Here is a 26,033-nt window from a genome sequence, read left to right on the forward strand (position 1 = left end):
CAGGACAGACGGTGCTACATCAACAGGGACCCCAAGAAGCCGCCCTGTGGGACTCCCTTATGTGGCTCGACTCAGAACATGTAAGATGTCAGCACTTACTGAAAAACCATTCAGCACCTTAAGATCTCTGGTACCATGTGAAGACCAGGGTTTATACACAATTTAAGCAATACATTTCTATGACTTTTCTATGACTTTGAGGCAAACTCTAAAGACCATACAGTCTCTGAAACCACCATAGATACTTTGTCATTACTATATCATTGTTTTTTTAAACACTTATTGGGAAAAAAAATCAGAACAGGATAAGAGCTGAATATTTCAACTAAGGGAGTGCTGTTATGTATGAGGTGCAAAAAGGAGACATGTCAAATGAGTTTTTAAGCCCTGGAGAGGGACTTATGTTTTTAATTTTGGTTTAGAGTAGGGTATATACATTTAAATGGCTGTATTTTGTATTAATATTACTGCTGAAAAAAAAATGGTTGCATTTTTTAAAATGATGATGTTGGCTTTTTTCTTTTTTCCTTTAATAATTTTTGGCAGTTTTCGAAAAAAAAAAATATTGAAAACATTTTTAAAGAAAAAGATACAGATTTTTCATTCTTTACAAATTTTTGGCAATTTAAGAGTAAAAATAGCTTTTTTTCTTATTTTTTTTGTCAATCCTTTAAGAAAAAATGTGACTTGGAAATTACTATAAGCAAATTCCATGACTTTTCCATGTTTTTCATGGATGTATGGACCCTGTAAGACAGTGGCAATATTGTTTTCATGGAAATTATGTCACCAAGTTGTTGAACCAACTAAAATTGGAAGCTTGGAACTTCAATATGATATAATGAAACTGTCACAGAATAAAGTTGTGCTGGATAATTATAGCAATTCGGGGCTGAAATGAGGGAGGTACTTCCAACCACTAATGTACCCCAGGCTTGAAAAAATATGTTTAAAAGTTAACAGTAAATATAATCAAAACAGAAAGTTTGAGAGTGGAGTGATGGAGACAAAGGATGATGAAAAGATGAGGAAGTAGTTTTGAACATGAAAGACAAAGCGAGAGAGGAGGAGTAAGAGAAGCTCCCAGCAGGAGGCTGCAGCAGCAGCACTATTACCTGCACAGGAAAGATCAAGACGAGCTGCTGACTGCAGAAGACTTCAATATTTGACTGACAGAGAATCCCACAGCCTCTCACACACACAGCAGATCAGACATGTTTTTTAAGCAACTCTACTGCTACTGTTAATGGCTGTTAGCACTGTAACACTACGAATTCACCCTCATTTACAGGCAGCTGAAGGCAGCGAGACGAGACTCAACAAAAGCACAACGAAAATGTTTAGCTGAGAGTTCTCTCATGGAGCCAGATGGGATTCTGTCACTTTGTGATCATGTGGAATTAAGTGGTGTCAAAATCTGTTGCTGATACACTAAGCTTTTGTTCCAATTCTGTTTCTCTTTCAAACCAAACCAAAACGCCAGAAAAAAAATGTTGGCATTGTGCATTTTAAGCAAAAAAAAATTGAAAATGGCTCTGCTCTCTGTGCACAGAACGTGTTCTTATTGTCTATACCTAGAGTTTGTATGGAGTTTGGCAAAAGAGCCTTTATGTATGCAGCTCCATATATGAGGAATCTTCTGCAGAAAGACTTAAAGCTCACTGGTTCCTTAAGGCCGTTTCAAAGCTCTGCTGCAGGTCTTTTCTATGTCCTCTTCTACATGCCAATGTCGGGGTGTGTCATCTTTTAATTGTCTTGTTTTTATGGTTTATTTATAGCATATATTAATATACCTTTTAGTCCTTCCTTGTGGTAGCTTTATTTTTATGTTCTTTTTGTGTTTTATATTGTTGTTTTGGAGGTGTACAATTTGATTTTGTATTTTTGTTCAATGTTGCCTGTAACCTTGTTGCTGCCTGTCTCAGCCAGAACACTCTTGAAAAAGAGAGTTTTAATCACAAGAGGCTTTTCTGATTGAATAAGGGGTAATAAAATAAATAAATAAAACTTCTGCAAAACCAAGGATTTGTACATTATTATGTTGGGGATACATTGATACGTAACATTTCTTTATGTTTCAGGTTTTATGCTATAGGTTTAGGCACAAAAACCCCTTGGTTATGGTTCGGAAAAGATCATATTTTGTCTTCAAAAATAGTTTTGGTGGCACAATCCCCACTGGAATAGAGTTATGTGTCAGTAAAAAACAACCACTCTTTGTGATACTATCCCTGGTGGAAAAACAGTGACAGGTCGCTAAAAACATTCACTTTGGTAACTAAAAAGCCAGCAGAAACAAAGCAAAAACTCTCTAAAAACAACCAGTTTTGTTTGTTGTCTCACCTTATTGTGATGCCATCCCCCTCACCTCCCAATGACAAAATCAACTCACACACTCATGTTGGAAATGCATAAAACACTAAAATGTCACATTTCTGTGGTTTGCAGAAGCATACAATACAGTTTCCAATGGCAACTGGGCTGTTTTAAACCACTGTATGAACACTACAATTAGTGGATGCTTCAGCACATTGAATTCATCTGTTCAGAAATTTCAAAAATGTTTTATACTTTCCACTTATAATGAAAGGGTCAAAGAGATAGAATTTTTCTATGGTTTAGATCTAATAGGACAGAAGTCTAAAATTCATCCACCGCACGAAGCAGTTTAGAGGAACTCATTTAGGACCTGAGGGCCGCAGAGGGGGGTGATATTTTTAAAAGCAAACTCAAGACCTACCTTTTTAGTTTGGCTCTCAACTGAACTTTTTAATTTGTATGAACTTTTATTCAATTTTATATATTATTTATTTATTTTTTAATACCTTTTAATACGTTTCACAGTTTAAATATTTCAGATATAATTTTATCATTTTAACATACTTATTTATTTTACTTTGTGCTGTTATCTTTACATTGAGTATAAAATATTTTACTTATTTATCTTTTATTATTACTATTATAATTTTATCTATATCTTTGACTGTTTATTTATTTTTTACTTTGTTGTTTATTCATTAATTTTATTTTCTCTTATTTTCTCAATCAATGTATCAATGTATGTATATATATATATATATATAAATTTATATTATTTTCTCTTTCTCTTTCCTACTTATTTTTCAGGTAATTTTTCCCATCACCTCTTATTATTTTCTTTCATTGTCATTTCATTTCGTGCCAAGTGGCTCTTTGCCTTTTTGCCATGTTTTCAAAATAAATAACACCTATCTGCTGGTTTTTCGAAGGTTAAAATGCTTGTGAAAGGTGTCCAAGTGCAACACACGAGAAAAGTGATGATGATCTAGGTTTCAGAGGGTTAACCAAAAGAATGTTGGGTGCTTTGGGCTATTACATGGTAAGTAAATGTAAATTCCTTAATGACATGTATACATGCATGCCTTCATTGGGTAAATTAACATCTTATCGTCCCTCTCATGCTGATGGCTTATATCCGCCTGATAAAGTTAAATGAGCAGATAAAATAAGAGCTGTGCTGGCTCAATCAGACACTGTATCCACCCTCTTAACTGTCTTTATAAGTCATTTAAAGGAAGCTAAAGTAGCATTTATAGAATGAGTCTTCCTGGTCTGTTGTGATGCTTTAAAGATTATGTGGCTCGACAGTTCAGCCAGACCGGACAGCAAAGGGAGTGGGTGGCAGAGGTGCTGCATTGGAGTCAACTGCTAATTAAGATTGATCCAAACCCCTGCTGGCTGCACTGCACTATTGGACAGCGCTACCCATAAATCTTTGAAGTGAGTCACCGCCGCCTCCTTCCCTCCTCCTGCATATGTGCCTTCCTCAATCTTTACTCTGGTCCCTACCTCCCAGATTTATACTCGCAGGACTTTGTGTCCTATCGCCTCCACACTTCCTGCCCGTCCTCTCTCACACTATCAAGGTCTGACAATGGTCGAAAGAAGTGCTCGTCTGATTGTTAAAGAGCGTCTGAGAGGGCCTTTAACAATGGCAGAATGAGCTGAGGTGTGTACAACAATATTTTAGAGGGCTGGGTTAGTTACTCAGATGTGTTGTGTGACCATGTTGGAAGACAAAAGTGTTTTAAGCTGTTTCCATCAGCTCCCTTTTGAATGTTTACATGATGTTAGAAAAAGTGGAATTATTGTGTCAGTCCAACTAAAACTTTTCAAACACATGTAATGTTAGTCCTACTAAACGCGTAGTAAGTAAAAGTCGGACTAACACATCCAGATTATGTGGTTGTTACTATTTCATGTATACACTTCAACTGGACCTTAACTGGCCTAGGTGTTCTGTGCATGCTCCATAATCCCCGTACTGGGCTTTGACCCCAAAGTTGAACAGTATAAATTCATAGAAGAAAGCTGGGAAAAACAAACTTAGAAGACAAAAGGACTAAAACAAAACAAGACAAAGGTAAAAAAAGTAAAAGGTAGAGTGCAAATAAAATGTACAGCACTGAGAAGTTATTCATTCCTCCATTGTTTGACATGTAACCCATTTCCTGCTTGCTAACTTATTTGGTACAAGCAACACATTTTTACTCCTAACTCATCACACGGTGCCACTCTGTCAGGACCTTCACCATCAACCTATGACGTTTTAGGAATCCTTGTGTGTCGGCTGGTTATACTCCAGGATGCTATCAACAGTGCGGACTGTTACCATGGTTGGGATTAGGCAAAAAGGCCATGGATGGTTAGGTTTAGGGAAAGAGGCACATGGTAAGGTGTAGAAAAAAACACTAACACACACATCCACATGGGGGGCAAACCCATCCACCTCTACACCTGCCAAATCAGCGCACTCGTGCTCCCTATATTACGTGGTTACCGGCAGCGTTATTACCTGATGCTGTCCTTCAGGGTTTCAGGCGCACAAAACCGGTTTTGTCTGGCTGCGTTGTCAGGCGCATGTAGACTCACTTGCTGCCATCCGCCTGGTCGCCAGCAAATGATAACATCGCCACTGGTTCTGTCCGACTGCGTTATCATGTGACACATCCGTGCACGGCGCGATTTGATGAGTTCCGAATGAGAACGGGTTGGTATGTGATGTAATACCATATAACGTGCATAATAGTAATAACATTTCTGGGGGCACTCTGCACACTGGAGGGCGGTTTCAAAAGCCAGCTGTCACACAGAGGCGAGAGACATCATATTGTTATGGAATATATATAGTATATGTGTGTATATCCTTGAAGGCATTCACAGTGTTGCATGTTTTTGGAATGAAAAGCAACAGAAATTGTTGTGTAACAAATAAAAAGATGAACTTGAGAGAAAAGTTCAAACCCTGGCCCTTTCTCACCTCTACTGCCAGCCAATCACAGCATGAAATGTGTGTGAATGACGGATAGTTACAGATAGTTGGGAATGTTAGTGAAATTGTTGATCCCAGCCCTCCCTAAACTGAGGTGGGTATGTGTTCCCAAAGCTGTTCCCGCATCCAACAAGCAGTTCAAATAAAGCATGTAGGCCGCTCTACTTTCCAGAACAGACCACTCGACACTCGTACCTGCTTCACACACTGGCCAGGTGTGCAGAGGTGTGACAGCAGCCAGGGTGTGATCTCCTCTCCAGAACTCTCTTTTCCAATTCTTACACCACCACTTTCAGCTACAGCACCTGCACTGTACGTCATGAGAAGACGAAGAGCTACTCCTTCAGACTTATCACAGGAACACCACCTGCGTAACACACATTTCTATCCAGCTGACCCCGGCGACATATTGATTCAACCAGAGCAGTCCTACACGGTGAGTCATGCTGGCGATTTTCTCCACATGAGCGATGAATCAGCCATTGTTGAGAACATGTGGGGGGAAGAAAGCATTGCTAAAGACTGACAAGCTACTAACTGATAAGATGGACCTTTAGTCTGCACTGCTGTCACTGATCTTTCAAAACTGCAGGACTGCAACTTACATTAAAGTGGATTATTCTGCTTATATTGCAAATAAATAAAATCACTGGTTGGTATATATAATCAAATATACAAAAGAAGGCCAAAAGTGTTCAATAAGATCCTTTCAAAAGCTTTTCACGAGATCAAACTAAAATTGCATGAAAATCTGCAGTTCCTCAAATGTCCACTGGAGGCTGGCTCCAAGCGTGAGCCAATTCCCATATAACCCCTTGTTAAAATTTCAAACTTTACAGCAGAATTAAACATGTTTTTTAGCCTGGTACAAAAAAGGTTCCAGGTTTCTTTGCCGGTGTTGCGTTAAAATCTGTCCCCCGTCCTTCTATTAGACAGAGATTGTCTTTTGTATTAGTGATGTACCTTAGATGATCTTAAGAAAGTGCACAGACATTGGCCCTTTTAGTTGGGGAATGTGGCAATAAAGTAATTGACAGACATTTTAGGGGACATAAACAGAAGAAAACACATTTTTGAGTAGGGGGGAAGTTCAAATTAAATTGATTACTGTTAAAAACACTAATAAAAACACAAAATGACGACCTTGATTAGTTTGAAAACTACTGCTAAACCTTGGTTTCATTAACAAACAGTGCAATTTCTTGAGAGTTCACAAGCAGAAGATGAATTACCTTTGAACTTGTGGAAGACGGCCCAGAGTTCAGCGATGTCGGTGGCAAACGTGATGTCAGTATCCAGGACGATGACTCTCTGCAGGTCAGATGGCAGCGTCTTTGTGAGCACCAGCTTCATCAGCCCATAGATTCCAGAGTAATGTTTGTTTGGGATCCATGACACCTCAGACTGAAACACCACACCAAAGCAAAGCTGGGATCATTTGCTGTAAAACTGACAATTTTTTTAAATGTGTAGTTTTTACAAGAGTAGAAAAGGTGTCAGACAGATCATTAACCCTGATGCATTTTATGAGCTTTTCATTCTTCATTTTTTGATCATTTTGGCTGCGTTCATGCATACGGCATACATTTTGGCAAGAATGTGTATTTTTGTTTAATCTTGGAATTTCCAGCTCAGCTCCCGCAATAAGTCTAAAATACACTGTGGACAGTTTTTTTTTTTTTTTTTTTTTTTTACTATTTTCTCATCATTTTTTACCATATTTGGCATATGGAGAAAATACATGCTATTTAATCGGGTGCAAAATGTAGTAGAATGAAAATAATTCCTATGTTTGATTTCTTAACTCTAAAAACATGGTGGCATCCTGACAAAAAACTGACATTTAGTTAGAGTCAAAATTCTGAAAAGTAATGAATATGTGATACTTATGATTGGGACTGATGTTGGATAAAAAAAGTAATATTAATGTAAAATATTTTTTACAGCCTGATATTGAAAAGTGCAGAGTGGTATGAGCGTGAGTATTTGATACTGCACAAAAATAATAATGCATAAAATCAATTATGCTCTGATAATTAAAAACAAAATCTACTTAGTATATTGTATATAGAAAATAATTCATTATTTGTGTTTCTTGATCTAAAAACATAGCAGCATCATGACAAAAACTTGGCATTTAAAGGATTAAAAAAGTTGAAAATCAATGAATATTTGATATTTATGATTAGGACTAATGTTCGTTAAAAAATCAATATTTTCAAAAGTGCTTTTTGTGTGCAGAGCGATACAAGTGAGTGCAATATTAAAGGGTTAAGAAATACAAGATAACAGGTGAAACTGCATGCAGGTCTGAGCATTTCTGAGGGATGCTGGGATTAAGCGAGGTGGAGAGGAGTCAGGGTTCTTCACCTTCAGCTCATCTGCGTCGTAGAAGTCGACCCTGACGGCAGGGACCATCCAGGTATGGAACAGAGAAGACAGGATCTGCTGAGCAATGGAGTCTGTGATGAAATGGAAATGTAGTGGGTTCCGCCTGTGGACACACACACAAACACACACACCAAAACACGGATAAGCTCCATGCTCTTTCACTACATCCTGCTTAAAGTTACTAAATGTCTGAGAAGTTTACACAGGAAGTTCTCTAAGACAGCTACATGAAAACGCCCTGTTCCATAAAATTAGGAAAAATGTAAGAGGTAGAGTTGAACAATCGCATCAAGAAGATCTATAAATCACCACAGTTTTAAGGTGGACACCCAAAATTAGAGTCAATAGTGTGTTTGCAATAAGTGTTTTTGCAGAACATTATGATGTCACCGTGATATCTTAAAATTGATGAATATGTGATATTTGTCAGTGATGTTGGTTAAAAAATTAATTCAATTAAAGTTTTTTTAAAAATCATAATTAAAATCATAAATTTATAATATTTTTCATAGCTGGATTTTGTAAAAAGCCATTTTGTACGCAGAGCGATACAAGAATTTTAAAGTGCTAGAGGATAAAAGGTCTTGTAGAAAAACAGTTTTTAGTCATTCCTCAAAGTATTCTTTTTTTATTTTTTGCATTTTCATTAGGTCGGATTTTATCTCCTGTATTTTACTGGCCTAATACTGAAACAGACACGAAAAGAAGTTTCAGGCTCGACTCGAAATTAGAGTGCCCCAAGTATGATGACCGAACACATATTCCAATCTTCCATGACATATTTTTAATAAATAAATATCACATGAGCTTTAGAGCCAGATTTTAAAAATACATGTAGAATTCCATCTGCTTGTGAAGACCATGTGAGCTGATTGAAAGCCCAAGAACAAGCAGGTAATTGGAGCTTGAGTAAAGGTTGTTTTATCAACTTCAGCTCTATAATTTGGAGATGAGTGCATGCAGTCAGGCCTGGGGCTGGTAAAGCAGACGCAGCGCGAGTGAAGGAGGTGATTCATCAGACAAGATGCCCAAAGCTTCATCCAGAGAAGCCGGCGCGCTCTGAATCTCCCTGTGCACACACATACAAGAAGAGGAGGGAGTGTGCAAAATAGGTATTCAGGCCTTCCAAATCAGGTCAAGAAATAGTGACACTGAGCTGAGGATGTGAGCACCCGCGGGTGTCTTGCGCTGAATGACTTTGGGAATGAATGTGTCAGCTGCACTTGCTCAATAAGTGCTGGGGGCTGGGAGCTGTCAAAATGTGTTGGAACTCTGGTTTCATACAAGCTGTCAGCGACGGCAGCGCAAATAGAAAAGGGTCTTCACATCCTCTGGACAAACAGCAACAAGCCTTTCACTAGAATCTTGGGATTATGCAGATGAGGAAGCAAATATGTCGAGTGCATCCTGATGATCAGATCTGCACCCGTGATAATCTAATCAAGTAATCTTCCTAATGATTGGTATCATGATCCAGAAAGACTTTCAGGGAGGAGACGGATACACTTTCATTGTGCTCTCATCTGCTCAGGGAGGAGTGGAGGGCTGTCCTGACCCTGTCCTGAAGATGAAGTCACTTCCACCATATGGACCAGAGGACGGATGGACAGATCCAACTTCTTCTCTCTCAAAATTCCATCTCAAAAGTCAGAAGTAGCATTCTTGAGCTATGGCCAAACACGCTCTGTGAGGTTACAGTGACGCCTTTGTTCACCAAAATTTAATTAGTCCAAATGGCCGTTTTTGCTCAGTTTAAATTTCCTTGAGGCATTCATCCCAGTGACCTTGAGCTTTGTAAACCAAAATCTAGTCAGTTCATCCTTGAGTCCAGGTTGACATTTGTGCCAAATTTGATTCTTCAAATATCATATTCGTGAGAATAGGAGGGACATAAGGTCACAGTGACCTTTGACAGCCTAAATCAGGTCATCCTTCAGTCCAGGTTGACATTTGTGCCAAATTTGGAAAAAAATCTGTTACGGTGACATTGAGATATCAAGGTCAAGAGTGGAATGGACGTATGAATGTATGCACAACCTGAAAACACGAAGTCTCTGACTGCAGCTCTCACCAGCACAGAGGAACAGTAAGTTGTTTGTCACTGCCCTCTGATCTGGTGCACCACCAGCAGGATGGCACACCCAACAATTTATCATATTTAACAATAAAATGTGCCTTCCAAAAAAAAGGCCCAAATAAGGAATGAAAAAATGATTGTAGAGGTATTAGTTCATGTCTGGTTAAGCTTAGGTAACTAAAACTATTGATACAGCTTAGGGAGATATTGTGGGCCTGTTGGTTAAGAGGCAAGAAGCAAACCCCTGAGTCAAGGTCAGACACTTTGCATGTGCAACCATCCACCCATAAAGAGATTTTGTGGCTCGTAACAATACCTATTACTACCACTATTGCTTCTGACAGAGAACAGTTATCATCCGTATAGCCACAAGAGGTCACTTGTCAGGAATGAATACACAAAGGTTATTTGAAGATTTTAGACAGACGCCCGTTGCTGTCTTTTTTTGTTTTTTTCTGGTGAGGACAGTCTGGGATTATCTTGACAGGGACATATACAGCTGCTGTTGGACAGATCAGAATGATGGGAAGCTCCCGCTGTCTAACTGAATGCAGCAGAAAGAGGCCATTTTTCACATGGGACAGCATCAGTCACACAGTGAGAACGATTCTACAGGGCTCTCTATCACCGAGCCAAGAGATGAACTGCTGGCAAATATTTGATTTACAGTGTAGGCTAAACAACATATGGCTGCTGGAAATTAACTGACTGTATAGTACAGTAACTATGGCATATATCATTTAAAACTTGCCTCTTATGGAATTTATGGCATATTCCTTTGAGTACATTAATCAAAACTTGACAATATGGCGAAGAATTACGGCCGGGGAGTATTTGATAAAAGCTGCGGGTCAGCTTAATGTCGGGTCAGGCGGTGTTTGACAATGTTTCCACCCATCCTTTCAGTCATTCAGTAAAATGCCCCACACTATCAGATGACAGTCCAACAGGCTGACCTCTCAGGCGTCTGTCTGCTCACATATTTGTCACTCAGCAGCTAAACAACAGTGAGTCAACATTTAAACATCCCCCCTGATTAAACAGGGCAGCGCTTTGCATATTAGCTATGCTGCTGGCGACCTGTCCTCGACAACAACAAAAAAAGGCAATTTCATTCCAAATCATTGCCCATTACCTGAATTATAGGCGGATTCTGTAAACTCTACCTTGCTGCATGAGTCATGCTCTGGGTAGGCATCCTACGTCATCCTTCAGACTGCTTCACACTCGGAGCACTATGCTTTAATCTGAGCAGCGCAGTGATGCTGAGGTCTAGTCTTCAATCTGACCGTCCTGCAAATTTCCTCATGCCTTATCATCCACTTAATACTAACACTGACCTTTCAAACTCAGGCTGTTGGCTTATTTTATTCCAGGTTTGATGAAAAATTCTACGTGATTGAAATGAAAATCACAACGTCGTTATTTGGGAAAGTCTTTGTCTTAGTTTTGTCAAAAATTGTGCAACTATGACTCAGTATATACAAACATATGTAAAGAAATACATTTAACAGCATGGAGTGAATTTCAATTTATGTCTTTGATTGTTTTAATTTAGTCATTAAATATATCTCTCATTGAATAATGAATTTGATTAAAGTATTTACTAATTAACTGAAATTACTGCCTTGCAAATGTAGGCCTCTGTAAACCAGTGAAGTTACTATTGACATCCATGCCTGTCCAGACTCATATGTAGCCATAACAGCTGACAATGCTTCAAATATGGATATTGCTGTGAAGACGGTACACATATTTTAAATTGCCAATACTTCACATCCTCAACCCGGCAACACAAAAGATCTATACAATCAGCACAGTTTCAAGATTAGTGTCACCAATTCAGTATCTGACCAAAGACAGGCAGAAGGAGTGTTTCTGGTGTCCTTAAAACTACTGGTGCCAATGGAATGGGATACTTAAAAAATGGGGGAACTCATGACCAAAAATAGTGGTATAAAAGATCCAGGTCCACACAGCCAGGATGGTTTGAAATGCATAAAAGGCCTTTAATTCTTAGGGCTAGAAACATGTAAAATATACCAATGCATATCTGCTTGCGCATTTTTCGGCTTGCATTGGTGCATTTTTAATGTTTGTAGCCCTATGAATTAAAGGCCTTTAATGTATTTCAAACCATCCTGAGTGCCTGGAACATGATCGTTTATACCTCAGTATCTGACCAATTGCCTCACCTACTCTTCCTGAGGTATGCTTTTGAGTAATGGCCAGAAATGTGTCTTTTGCGGAACGTTATTCTGTCACACTGAAGATGACCTTTGATATTTTTGATATATAATGTTATCACTTCATCATTTTATTCTATTAGACATTAGAGTGAAATTCTGTCATACTTATTGCAGCCAAAGACATGTTTTGTAAGGTCACAGTGACCTTGACTTTTGACTACCAAATTTAGTTAAAGTTAAACGTCCAAGTGGATGTTTGCGGCAAATTTTAAGAAATTTCTTCAATGTGTTCCTGTGAAATGCACTCACAAGGAGTGGGACATATGTGAGGTAACAGTGGCCACATTTGTGCCAAATCTGAGGACATTTCCCCAAGGTATCCTCGACATATCATGTTCACGAAAATAGGACATATGTGAGGTAACAGTGATCTTTGACCAACAAAATGTAATCAGTTCATATTTTAGTCAAGGTGAATGTTTGTGCCAAATTTGAGGAAATTCCTTCAAGCCGCTCTTGAGATATTGGGTTTTTGCGTAAGGAACAGATGGACGGTCAACCCCAAAGCACAATGCCTTCAGCCACAGATGTCATCGGTACACAGACATAAAAAAACAGAAACTATGGTTGAGGCCAGCAACATGTTTTTAATGTTTTTTTGGTTTGTTTGTTCTTTCACTTGGGGTGGGGTCTATATTTGTTGAGCTTTTGGCAAATTAAGACCATGAGAATTTATGTGGCATCAGTTTCATGTAACCATTGATGTAACAACTAGCTTTCTTGACTTGCTAAAGACAACGTCTAAATTTAAGGATCATGAGGGCAGATTTTAAGTTTTACAAAGCATCTTCTGAAATTTGAAAAATAAATTCTATATATATTTTTGGGCTTTTTGCCTCGATTTAACAGGACAGAATGTAAGCATGAATGGGGGAGAGAGAGGGGATGACGTGCAGGGAAGGGGCCAAGAGTTGGAAGAAAACCTGTGGCAGCTACAGCAAGGACTTAGCTTTTGTAGATGGGGCACCCGCTTCCACTGAGCCATTGGGTGCCCCTTCTTACATGATTTCTGGGAGATATATGGATGCTCCTTCAAAGTGGAAGTCTGGGACAATGGCATCATCAGATAGACTGATTCCAGCAGTTACTGTGTGGTATTTGTATTTTGTTAAAGTAAATGTGAGAAAAAGAGGTTTGGGTTGTACTCAAACTGCTTAAGCTGGTTTCCAACAGTTTTATTTTCACTTACGAGCAAGACCGCATTGGATTGGATTCTTATTCGAGTTCATCATAATAAACATTAGCATGTTTATGGATAAACACAACAGTGATTAAACCCCCATGGTGTTCAGAAAGAACATTTTCAGCCTAACAGAAATCTTACATTACTTCAGCATTTAAACAATAGAGAAAGACTTTACTTCTGAAATATCTCTGGTCATTAAAGTTGAGAATTAAAAAAGAAAAATAACAGTCTAAAGGTGTGTTTACCAGCAGGAGTTAAAGATAAGTTTCTTGCAGTATAACATATAATTATCATTACACTTATGATTAATTCACCTGCAACTCTAAAGCTAATTAAGGAGTAGTGCTGTTAGGAGCTTTGATGCTGAATGCACACTGACTGATTACTGATGGCTCCTCCATCTCCAACGCACAATAAACCATTCATTATTCATGTTTACATAAGACTAATGGCACCTGCCGCACACCAAGTGATGTTTCACAGGATTTAAGTGCTCATACGTCAGCTTGCAGCGATGCAGGTTTGTCTTTTCAGTCCTTCAGGTCGAACAGGAGATCTACTTTATCACATTTAGGAGGTTTTCTCATTTGTTCAGAGGTCCTTTTTGCCTCTTTGACAAGAGATGTTATTTCATGTTTAAGTGCTTGAAGTAATGGTAGAGACGCCACTCTTCCATTAAATGAGGAGATGGTTCAGAACATTCACTAAAGAGGCACCTTTCATTCAGTCGACAACAAATTGTTTCCAAAAAACCATCGTTGATTATCTTTCAAATATTCAATCTACTTTGTTGTATAACCACGGAAAAGTTTAAATGGACACGACCTCTAAACAGCATATAATGTGGTGATGGGCAAGAAGTCTGTTAAAATTGCACACTGGAGAGACAAAAACATTCCCAATGCAAAGTCTATTACAAATGGCTGCAGGTTTGCTACAAGTTGGTTGCAGTTTGGTTCAGTTTAGGGAGCGGAAAACACTTGATAAGGTTTAGAGAACAAAAAAAAACTTGTTTGGGAAAGTATCACAGTTTAAGTGATGTATGGGACCAAAGTATCATAAACCTACGTATTTACTATTAATTATAAAATTTCTATAGTTAATCATAAATAATTGCATGTTTAAATCTTGTGTTTTCAGTTACATTATTTTGTATTTTGAGGTCCAAACTGAGCAGGTGAAGCAACTCTTATTGGATTGTCTTGATTACAGAATTTAAAAAAAAAAAGCCAAAAGTTACTTGAAACTAGCATTTAGTGGGTGTCTTTGTGAAGAGGAGACTCATGGGTACCCACAGAACCCATTTTCCTGCCGATATCTTGGTCAAGGGACCCCTGTGAAATGACCTTGCCCTTTTTCCATCACAAAAATTTAAAAACACCAGAGTATTATAAGATTAATCCCTTAATAAGATGGTAGCATTGCATCACTGTACCTTCAAAACTCAGCTGATACAGCCTCTTAAAGACTGGCATGAAGTATCCTACTAATTGCAAAAACATTAAAAGATGACAAAAAATGACCCGAGAATTAGCTAAAAGAGAGAGAGAGAGGGAATCATTAGATAAAAACTACATTTATAATTATCATATATTTAAAATGATGCAACACAAAAAAATAAATGTATTTTATTTATATTTATTTATATTTATTAATATTAAATATCCCCCCCCCCCCTCCTTTTTTTACTGCTAATTTTTAAGTTAATTTTCTTGTTGGCCTAACTCTTATTAAACTTCAGGTTTCAAGCCGTTAAATTGACAGCCCTAGTAGTTATGTGAAGTTCTAGTAACGTAAAGTTCAGAAAGTCAAGTAACTACATTGACCCTTGTTTTCACACGAGGCACAAACAGCGGTCTCCTGGTTCAGAGTCCATGTTTGTTTGACCAACCCACCGTCCTTTCCTCTTTATACTTTATTTGAGTGTCCAACGCAACAATAGATCTGCACTGACTTCACCTTGGCATTGTTTTTGTGTTACCAGCATGTCATTTTAACACATTTCTTGCCTACCATCACATAATGCATTGTTAAGACTTAGTGTCTGTTTCATGTATTTCTGAATTTGCACTGAAAACAACATCAGAGCACCTGGGTGAACGTCAAAAAACAGAATCAAGGCTAAGCTTTGAGGGTGGGGACACATGGTTTGGGACACAGCTTAGACTAATTTGTTTTTAGGGACTTTCAAGTGTTTGGACCAAATGATTTAAATTGTCATGTTCATCACGATTTTGGTAAGACAAGTCTAATCCACCAAAACTGATTTATTTTTTCCTTTAAAGACTTGAACGAGTGTTATTTCAACAAGACCTGGTTGGTGTACCAGGGTAAAAATGCACTGCTTACCTGTGGAAGAGGACAGATTTAACCAGTGTCACCACGTCTCGACTGGCGTTGTAACCTGCACATACGATGGCCACATGGATGGTCTGTGGAGATCATAAGAAAAGAAAAGAACAGGATTAGAGTGGATGATCACTGGGAATATATTGAAAAAAAGGGTTCAAAAAGAGAGTCACATTTTTACAGATTTGAATTTGCTGAGTAAAAACAACAAAATAGGGGGGAAAAAATGTCATTTGTAGACATAAAAGTAAAAGTACTGTTTTACTCTCAGCCCAGAGAACAGTGGAACGTTCATTATTTTACATCGAAGTATCAGGGGAAGAGTTCTGATCAACCATAATAACAACAAGTCAACAGCTTATGGTCTGTTGCCTTGCAGCCACATTCTTCAGTATAAGAAAGAAACCCCGTGAAGTTTTACAGTTTTATTCCACAGTCCCTTTCTGCCTGGCTTATTGTTCATTAACACTTATGCAAAAACTGCTTAAAAGGATCTCTCCCTTGGGACATCCTTTTGTTGTAATGCAAATCAATTTGAGAAGTTTTAAAAGGAAAAGTTTTTACAACCTAATTATTATTTTCATAGATTTTATCAGAGCAATTATCTGAACCGTTTATTTGAAACCAAAAGTGACTGCGGCAAAAATTAACATTATAATTGCTCAGTGCACAACAGAATTGTGCATGAACTATATAATGTAAAATGTTGAACCATAAGGTGTGTAGCTCTGCAAGATCTAATGAATAAAGACACTTTGAACAACTTTGCATGAACTTTTAATCTTTATCCTTTTTAATATTTCAAAATAATTGGCTCAAAATCTATTATTATTCTTTACATCTATTTAGGAATAATCATGTTGTCAGTTTTCTCATAATGCTTTGGCGGGTGTAAACAGGATCATGGATTCAATAAAGCCAAAGATGCTCAATAACAGAAGATGACGCATTAAGAGCTGCACTAATAGTATGAAATGGTAAACACAGCCAGTCTTCACAGTGACGTCTCCGTAAAAAACACAACTGCTTTTCGTGACACTATCCCCAGAGGAAACAGTGACGGAGTCACTAGAAACGCCCACGTTTGGTGCCTATGAAGCTACTAAAAACACAACGACTAAAAAATGCCAACAGTTTTTGTTGTTTGTTGGTCTCAGACAGTGGTGTGCAGCTTTGCAGGTGTCCCGCCATCCACCATTCCCTCCACTTCCAGATGATAAAGTCAGCTCATATACTACATCACTTTAAAAAAATTGATATATTACCTATAAAAATGAAAAATGTAGTGTGTTCATAGTTTTGGAGAAATCTATAGTGCCAACATTTGTTCTTCCAGTGACTGAACTGAATAATTTCTATTAGTTATTTCAAGTTTAACCTCTGAAACCAGGAAAAAGGCAATAAGCGCCTTAAAAAAAGTATCTGAAAAGTAGCAATTAGCTCAATAAATTTACCTGAAAATATGTTAAAAACAAAAATCACACCAAACAAACAAAAAAAGCTAATAATAGTCTTCTAATCCATACATATATAACCATTTAATCATTTAAAATAGCTTTAAATATGTGACAATAATTAGCAAAAATATATCTCTTTGGATTTTTTTTCTTAAAATTTCTGGACTTAATTTCTAAACCAAAAGAACAACAAAAAACCCAAAACAAAACACACACACACTTAAAAAAAAACCCAAAGAAAATGACCTTGAAACAGTGCTTAAAAATTATAGTAATATTGTAAGTTTTCCCTATTTTTTTTCTTCTTTTTCCCTCAACATTTTCCACAGTTTTTAAAAACAATTTTCCAAATGTATTTATTTCTTGGAATTTGTGGAACATTTCTTACCAAGTTGCTCATTATATTTTTTTCCCGATGTTTTTTGAAAGAAATCGCATCAATTTACTTGGGCCGAAAGTTTAAAATACTTCTGAAAGCAGCACAGGAAAAGGCTTAAAAGTTCATGGTTTCTTTAATTGTTGTTTCACTGATCTTTATCAAGGAAACTATAGGTCATTATAGGGCTAAATAAACTCAGATGATAGCATTAAACACTTCTAAGATTTATGATTGTTTTATAAACAGCATTTATTCATCTATTTATTTATTTTATTTAACCTCTCCATCTGCTGATTTTCAACATTCTGCTGGTTGAAACAATCTCCTCTCAGCCCTCTCAGCCCCGGGTTATGGCGCCAATTTTAGCTCTCCCTGATGCCAGCTTGACATGTCAAAACTCTGTGTGCATTTTCTTCTCCCCCTCCCACAGCCTCCGCAGTGATCTCCCTGCAGGGGCCGGGGCAGCCGGGCTAACCCTCCAAATGAGCAGGGGTCATGTCTGAGCGTTGCTGGAAGGGTGCTACAGCGAGACCAAAGCAGCTCTGCTTTCCCTAACATTGGCCGCCTTTTGAACGGCGCCGGGCTCGAGCCAAGAAGCGCCATTGAATGACAGCTGATGTGGGAGGAAAGAAGAGGGTGGTGATAAGAAACCATCTGAGGGCATATCCTCTCTCTGAGCACGACACACACATCACACACCTGCCAGGGAGAAAGCGCAGTAAGTGTGTGTGTTGGAAGACAGTCAGCTCTGAACCTCCTCTCTCTCAGTGCATTTTTATTTTCTGAGCCATACAGGAATATGAAAATGGATTATGAAGGAGGGTGCATCTTAAGGGTTTTTAGTAAATGTCTGATATGCACTTATGGCAATTTAAAAAATCCATTTAGTTGCGTTTGTTTTATACTCAAATATTTCTCCTGCTGCCACGTTTTGTTTTTTTTTCACTCAATGGCAACACAGTCCTATCCAAAATTCAGAGCCAGCTCCCCTAACTCCACCGAGCTATCTAACATTGCAGCTCAGCTGAGGAAGACGCCATTAATGTTTGCATCACGCTGTCACAAGCACAAGCCGTTCGTCTATGTGTAGATGTACACTTCCTTCTGTGCAGCGATACAGCTGGCAGCTGTAGTTCACTACAAGGAAAATAGCTCCTACATCAAAGTCTGGGGATTATCTTCAAAACCTGAATTTAAACTGTAGAAATATCTTATATAATATTAAATAAACACTTTTTAAATGTAAAAACATGTATTACAAGCTAAGGGCTGGCATGTTTCCTTGCACCACTTTTTCTTCTTCTCCTCTGTCTGTTTTTCTGTTATCTTTTGCATGACAGGTTCGGCAAAGCAGGCAGCTCCCCTCGGTACGTCTAATATGCACAGAGATGTTGATGTTGATCATCGCTCTCCACTGCATGTTATTTTCTGCTGGGGAGGGAGAAGCAGAAAGTGCCAAACAACACGCCTTTCCGTCTCTCTCCTGCATTCTCTCTCTCCGTCTTTCCGTGTTTTTCCACATGTTCCGTCTCTTTCCCTCTCTCTCCATCCTCTTTTCCTCTTGATTCAGTCTATTTAAACTCCAGCCAAACTGCCATTTAAGCACGAGACGGTTCATAACACACCACAAAAATAAATAAATAAACATTAATTTGGCAAAATGCTGACCAGATTCATTACATATTTAACATTATTCTAAAGGATTATTCTAATTTTTAAGCCCTATTTTCTTCTTTTTTTTTTTTTTTTTTTTTTTTACTAATTTCAGGTAGTGTACCTGAGTATATAGATAAGTATAGTATACTTTTCAGTAATTTTTTGCCCACCTTTGGGTCATTTTTTCTTTCGTTGCTCATTGCCTTATTCCCATGTTTTAGAAAGAAATCAAGGAAATTTGCTCAGGTTACAAAGGGTTAACTGTAGTAGTTGATATTGTGGCCTCGGTTGTTTTTTAGGATCTGCTTTAATAAAAAGCAAAATCAAGCTCCAAAAAATATTATATATTAACATTATTCTCTACTTTCATTGAGTTAATGTTTTAACCAACGCCAGTCGTAATCATAAATATCTCATTTATTTTCTGAATTTTAACCCTTTAAATGCCAGGCTTTTGTTATGACGCTGCTGTTTTTAGAGTGAATGTTTTGTTTTTAGAAAAATGAATGAATTCTTTTCAATATACTACATGCAAAGTAGATTAACAGTAGATTTTTTTTCTGATGATCACAGCCTCGGATATAGCAATGATTTGCAGCATTGCAATATCCCATGATTTGACTGTGACAGTGTACCTAGTGGAAACAGCATGTATTTTCTCCATATGCCAAATATGGTAAAAACAACATCATCAGATGGAAAATAGTCAAAATGACAAATTCCAAGGCAAAACCCCAGAATGACACCCAGAAATAATACAATGCATGTTTTTATGCTTTGATGGCTGTGGGATAAAAAATTGCAGTTTGAATGGGTTCCAGAGGAGCATTTTTTACACTTAACAGTATGAATTTAAGAATTTAGTTTCCACAGTGTATTTTTGACTTATTGTAGGAGCTGAGCTGGATTAAACAAAAATACACAATATGCCAAAATGTATTCCATATGCACGGACACAACCAAAGTTATCAAAAAATGAAAAGCGCATAAACTGCACCAAACAGTCCCTAAGGGTTAAATCCAATCTGGGTCTTTATCCTGAATCTGTAGCAGTTCGGCTGACTGCCTGTAAGTACAGGCTATTGCAGTCTCCCAGACAAACACCCACTGAGCTAAGAGGTGATGTGCAGAGAGGTGCTATCAGTGTGGGGATCACAGCATGGCTGTGTTAAAGCGCTCACATTTATCCAGCCTGCTGACAGTGAGCCATATCCCGACAGCAAACCAACACCATCACTGCCGAGGATTAGGCTAATAGGAGGCTAAAGCCATGCTTTAATATGGTCTCATAACGTGCTAATGCCTGCTTCGTGGAAAACATTACTGAGCAAGAAAGACTTTTTTTTCTCTCTCTAAAATCTGCTATGACAAATGTACATTAAACACATCTCACCTCACACTTATCCACCACTGGCTGCTGCACACAGTCTGAGCTGTTTCCCACTGCAGCAGCTTTCTGGCCCTCATTGTCGCCGGTGCCTTCCTCTGAATGGGTTCGGCTTTGGTTGCCACGGTGACCACCGCTTGGAAGGCGTGCAGACGGGCTCCTGGGTGGCCGGCTCAGCTCCCGGCGCAGTGCCCGGTTCTCTTCCTCTACTGCTCGCACCCGCAGCTCTAAGGCCTGCCGCTCGCCGGCTCCGCCAACTGGTGTTGATGACTGGGCTTCCAATGGAGACAGGGGGAGGGGCTTCACTGTGGGACAGAGACAGGGAAAAACTGATTAAATGTGAGGACATTTAACACCATCACTTTCTGATAGAACACAGGCAGTCTCTATTGATGGTCCCAAACAACCTTGAGGATAAATAAAGGGGTACACCAGGGGTCTGTGGTGGGTCCTTTACTATTTCATTCTACATATACAATTTTAACACTCCTGCACAGATTTATAGTATCCATTTTTATCTGTATGACACAGTATTGTATGCATTTGGATCCTCTTTGATGCTTCTTCATTCATCTCAAGCTTGTACTATATTCCAATGAGACAAAATTTGTTCTGATCACAAGACCCTACAATTTCAGTTTTGCATAATTTCTTATTTCTTATTTCAGAATAAAGCATGTCTCTGTCTTCAGGACTGGCAAATTACTGTACAGTTAACCATCATGTCTGTGGAGATGCTCTTTATTCTAATACTGTTTGCTCTAGAGATAAATTTTGAAATTTTAAGTTCATTGATGGGTCCAAGTAGACATTTTTGCCAAATTGGAAGAAAATTGCCTCAAGGCTTTCTTGAGATATTGCGTTCACAACAATGAGACAGACATGGCATCACAATGACTTTTCAACACTAAGATCTCACCAGTTCATTTGTGCTAGGGGGATATCCCCTTATGGCATTCTTGAGATATGGTATTAAAAGGCATGGGACAGATGGATGGATGACCCGAAAACATAATGCCTTCGGCCACTGCTGTTACGGTCTTAAGACATAAATACACAACAGTGTTATCCTACACTATTCAGCTACAGAAGGACGCAGATTCATTCCTAAAAAGAGTATTTATTGATGAAACTAATATAAGGTCATATCTCTTCAATGTTTTGAATAGTTTGCTGCAAGCAGATTCCACTCCTGCTGCAATATTTTTTAAACCATTCCTTTTACCTTTGTTTACTATCTTGCCATCACAGTTTAGTTTGCAACTAAACATGAACATATGTGTGCCTATATCCATGAAAGTGACTATGTAGCAGGCCGATAAAGACACAAAGAAATTACAGAAAAGGCAAATTTCATTTTAAATGAAATTTTAGTGACCTCAAAGTTGAAGCATTTTCATTCCAAATACTGTAGCATTTTGACTGTATTTTGTGTTTGTAAACTAATTTATCTAATTTTTGTGATATTTTGGAGATTCTTCTGCGTACCACTGGAGGGAGCTTGTACCATAGCTTGAGATACTGTGCTGTCGAGAAGCAGAGAGATGAATCTTTTGAGAGAAGATGAAGCTCTTTCTCTCTCTTCAGTACATCTTTAAAATCTCAGCTCCCAGAGGACAGGTGGAGGCCTTGGCTGAGGATCATTAAAGAACACAATAAGTTCTCCTTTTACAATCTCAGTGGGGAAAACAGACAGCCTTGGAGAACTCCACATAGTACAGGATATGGCAGGGACCCAGAGGTGTTATGGCTCATATTACAGGTATCGATCAGTGCTGGGAAATAAATGGCTTTCCAGTATGAAACCATCTATCATCTCAGGTGACAGCCAGTTGCTTTCACTTTTGACAAATCCTGTCAAATAACCATCCCTGTACTGAATAGGCTTAAAGAGAAAATAGAAAATACCAATAACTTCCAGCACATGTAAAAATTGTCATTCGTTCTCCATTTTTATGTGTAAAGATGGCTGAATGCTACATGGAATTAACTGAAGTAATGTTGCCAACCTTCTCCAATCCTACCGAGTTCTCTCAAAATGCATGCTAATGGAGTGACACATTATTTGTTTCCTTCAGATAATTTATCCCCAGTGGCCATACATGAAGGCAGTCAGTATATACAGGGGTCCTTTTTAACCACGGAGGGCCACTAAGCCCTCTCCCACACAACCAAAGCACCTTCTGGACTCCATTTCGTCCAAGCTGTAATTAATTTGCAGAGTGGATTTGCTGGGCCTAATCCCACTGAACTGGACTCAATGGCCGTTTGTTTGTGCTGCTCACAGATTGCATATGGCATTTTCAGGGCAGCAGATGCACCTGGTCTTTTATGCAGCCAAGCCAATCCATTTGGCTTTTAGGTATTTGTCATGAAGCTCATCATCTACATGCAAACAGGAGCCTCAGTTCAGCATATTCATCTTTTTTTTCCTGCAGAGGAGGAAAATAACAATGCATTAGCTTAGTGCAATGCACTGTAATTTACATATAAGAGAAACCACCAGCAGGTTATTTATCTTTCATAATACATGCTCAAAAAAAAAAAAAAGAAGAAAAAAGTACAGCAGGAAGTTACCTGCATTTAAAGCATAGATTTCGGGGTGATGGGACTTCATTGTTGGAATCACTTGTAACAGTTCTTAAAATGCTAATAAAGCATGTGGAATTAAAACATGTAAAAAGGACATCATCAGGAGAATGGACTTGTATGGAACTGAATAGATACCACAACAGATACTATTTTGTACTCCATTGTGCCTTTTTTTCAGATGTTGCACAGCTTTTTGCCTGCTGTGACTATCACCCAGAGGAAGAAAAAGAACACAAAACTTAAGAAAAATAAGCTTTCTGTCTTTGTTCACCCAGGTGTGAGTTCTCTCAAATCCCCAAATTTCCTCCCAACTCACTGCTGAGATTTGAACTTCATCAAAATTCATAGTTTGAACTATATCATTTATTTGGAATTGTCTCCTAAACCTTAAAAAGATGATTTTGCAAATTGTCTACATGAAAGCAACTGACAGAAGATGGGAGTAAAATAACAAACTGCCTCAAAAACACACAGGACTGCTACTCCAAAACTGTACATGAGCTTGACTAAACATACACACAAACTCATGTTCCTGGATGATCAGCTGACCTCTCATCCAGCAGACACACTTGTAGCTCTCGCTGAGTGATTCATGGCTGTTTGGATGCCACGCTCCCAGTGCGCTCATGTATGTCACATTTAATTGTCATCAGCTGTAAAGCTCCGTCTCCTCCCTCCTGCTCCCAGGCTGATATCTGCTGGGTGGTGGCAACACATCCATCAAGTGATGGCATCTGTTCACCTGGCAGACAGCTTCAGCAGCACGAGTACAACAGCCAGCCGCCATTTTGTCTAATCGCTTGGTTAAAGCCGATGAAGTGAAAAGTACTGAGAATTACTATTTCTTGTCAACCCTGACGTGTCCTTACCCTAACCTTAAATTGGAGCAAAAGGAGATTACCAGGGCGAAAATAAACCATCCTTCCCAACAAAAAGGACACACCCTAATTTCATATCCTCCTTCTGGCTGCATCCCACTGCCCGCCTCATCAGTCCAGTCACCAGAAGCAAATGTTGGCATTGTACATTTCTGCAAACCAGGAATACATTACATATATATGTTTCAGCAGCAGTGGCAGAAGGCATTGTTTTGCCCTCCGGTTGGGCATTTCAATAAGGACATGATGTGAAACTATGAAAACCTACAACATATAGCTCTGCACACCAGGAAGCTCCCATTAAAAGACTTTAATTCTTTCATTTAAAATTAGGTGACATTTCCAGCCATCATGCACATCCTCAGACTGACAAGATTACTAGTTAGTCGCCATCTTAAATCTACATAGATAACCACGTGACTCAACACAGCTGAGCCCCTTCAACCTACAAAAATGTACCAAAATAGAATAGAAAAATACATCAAGGTGAAAATACATGAAAAATATCCTCTGAGGAGGACAAACACACTATTATAGACAGCACAGGTGTGTGTTCATGAGTGATGTGTGTAATAATAAATAACAGTAGGCCTATACACCAATACATACACAGGATACATATAAATAACAATTTATGTGAAGATTTTTTTGTGCTATTGTGTCTGCACATAAAAACAGCACACCTGCAATGACACACGAGTGCATGTCGTGTAAAAACACAAAAACAACAAAAATGTGTAACTCATAAGAGTTAGTACTCCAAACAAAGTATTCGAGCTTGGCAGCTGTCATATAATACTATCTATGGGAGGCACCATAACAGATTAATAAATATAGGAAGAATGTAAACACCATTAACAACTGCAAAATAAAGAAAATACCATTAGTTATACAGTAAGACATACACATTTTATATAAAATGGACAGATGTCAAATTCTTCATTTAAACCTTTAGGAGCTATAGGGTGGCGGGTGTAGGTGTCCAAAACAGTTTTAGTAGCACAGAGTTGAAAGTTAGAAAAATTGTAGCTTGCAAAAAGATGAGTTTCAGACACTTATTAAATGATCCCAGAAACACTTTGTTTCAAGCATGCTGACGCTTTTAGTTTGAATTCTAATGAGAAATTAAAACCATAGGCAGATTGTAACCAAAATGTCGACTATTTATTACATTCTTGTGTTTTCCAGGAGCAGATTGTATCTCCTGGGGTATCTTTATGATCACATAGATGTTTACAGTCTTCCCAGAATGATTAAATGGTTGTTAAAGCCAAAAGTAAGCCAGGAAAGTGGCTTGCACAGTCTGTGAGGCTATCAGCTTGAAACATTGGTTTTGCCCTAAACAACCATTTTATCCTTGGAGGCAGTTTGGAGACATCTGTGCGCTCACGGAAATACCTTTGAAGATACAATCTGCTGCAGCTGGAGAACAGGTAAATAATGTTTGGATTTTTCTTGCAGGTTTCTGTAGGAGACTCTGTAAGACCAAATCATAGAGTAATGTGCTGTAGGGAGTGCCAAGGTCACCAATGGGGCTAAACTGGAGCTGGAGATAGGTGTTCACATGGTTTGGACAACAGTTTGAACATCCACCTATATTTTCCACTCATTCATGGTCCGTAACTGCTTCGTAAGGGTCGCGGGGGATGATTGACTGATACATATAAATAACCTTTCACGCTCTCATTCACACCTACAGCCAATTTCACCTTTGGAATGTGGGAGGAAGCCGGAGAACCTGGACAAAATTTACGTTGACACTGGGGAGAACATGCAAAGTCCACACAAAGGAAGAGAACCCCCGTCCCCAAGGTCCGAACTTCTCCCAAAACCCCAGGTTCGAACCAGGAACCCTCTTGCTGTGAGGTGTAAGTGCTATCCACCACATTACCATGCCACCCTTTGTATTTTTCAGTTTGAGAAATCTGTAGGTTTGTTTCCAACCCGCAGGATTATCTGTCTCTTGACCGGTCCGATTAAATGACTAGATCAATAACTGAATTAGCCTTCTACATAGTTTATCGTCAGAGCATGTGTTTATCGACAAGTACCTTGCTGTACTAACCAACCAACCTGAGGTTTGATGAGCCTTCCAGCAGCCTTATGGATGCACAGCAGGGT

At 38.6% G+C, this 26,033-nt stretch overlaps 1 protein-coding gene across 2 annotated transcripts in view; it reads right to left on the minus strand.

Moving 5' to 3' along the window:
• The window catches only part of large1 (LARGE xylosyl- and glucuronyltransferase 1), a 118,965-nt gene that overhangs the window by 48,880 nt on the left and 44,052 nt on the right, over nt 1-26,033 (minus strand). For both annotated transcript variants that reach the window (XR_006107053.1, XM_042511597.1), the window contains exons 3-6: nt 20,449-20,747; nt 15,564-15,646; nt 7,682-7,805; nt 6,544-6,715 (exon numbers count right to left, since the gene is read on the minus strand). Coding sequence is in view for 1 of the 2 variants with exons in the window: in XM_042511597.1 (XP_042367531.1) it covers nt 6,544-6,715; nt 7,682-7,805; nt 15,564-15,646; nt 20,449-20,747 (678 nt within the window). In the remaining variant the exon portion in view is untranslated. The remainder of the gene's footprint in view (nt 1-6,543; nt 6,716-7,681; nt 7,806-15,563; nt 15,647-20,448; nt 20,748-26,033) is intronic.

This window comes from Plectropomus leopardus, chromosome 22 (assembly GCF_008729295.1).
Source record: "Plectropomus leopardus isolate mb chromosome 22, YSFRI_Pleo_2.0, whole genome shotgun sequence".
Taxonomy (NCBI): Eukaryota; Metazoa; Chordata; class Actinopteri; order Perciformes; family Serranidae; genus Plectropomus; species Plectropomus leopardus.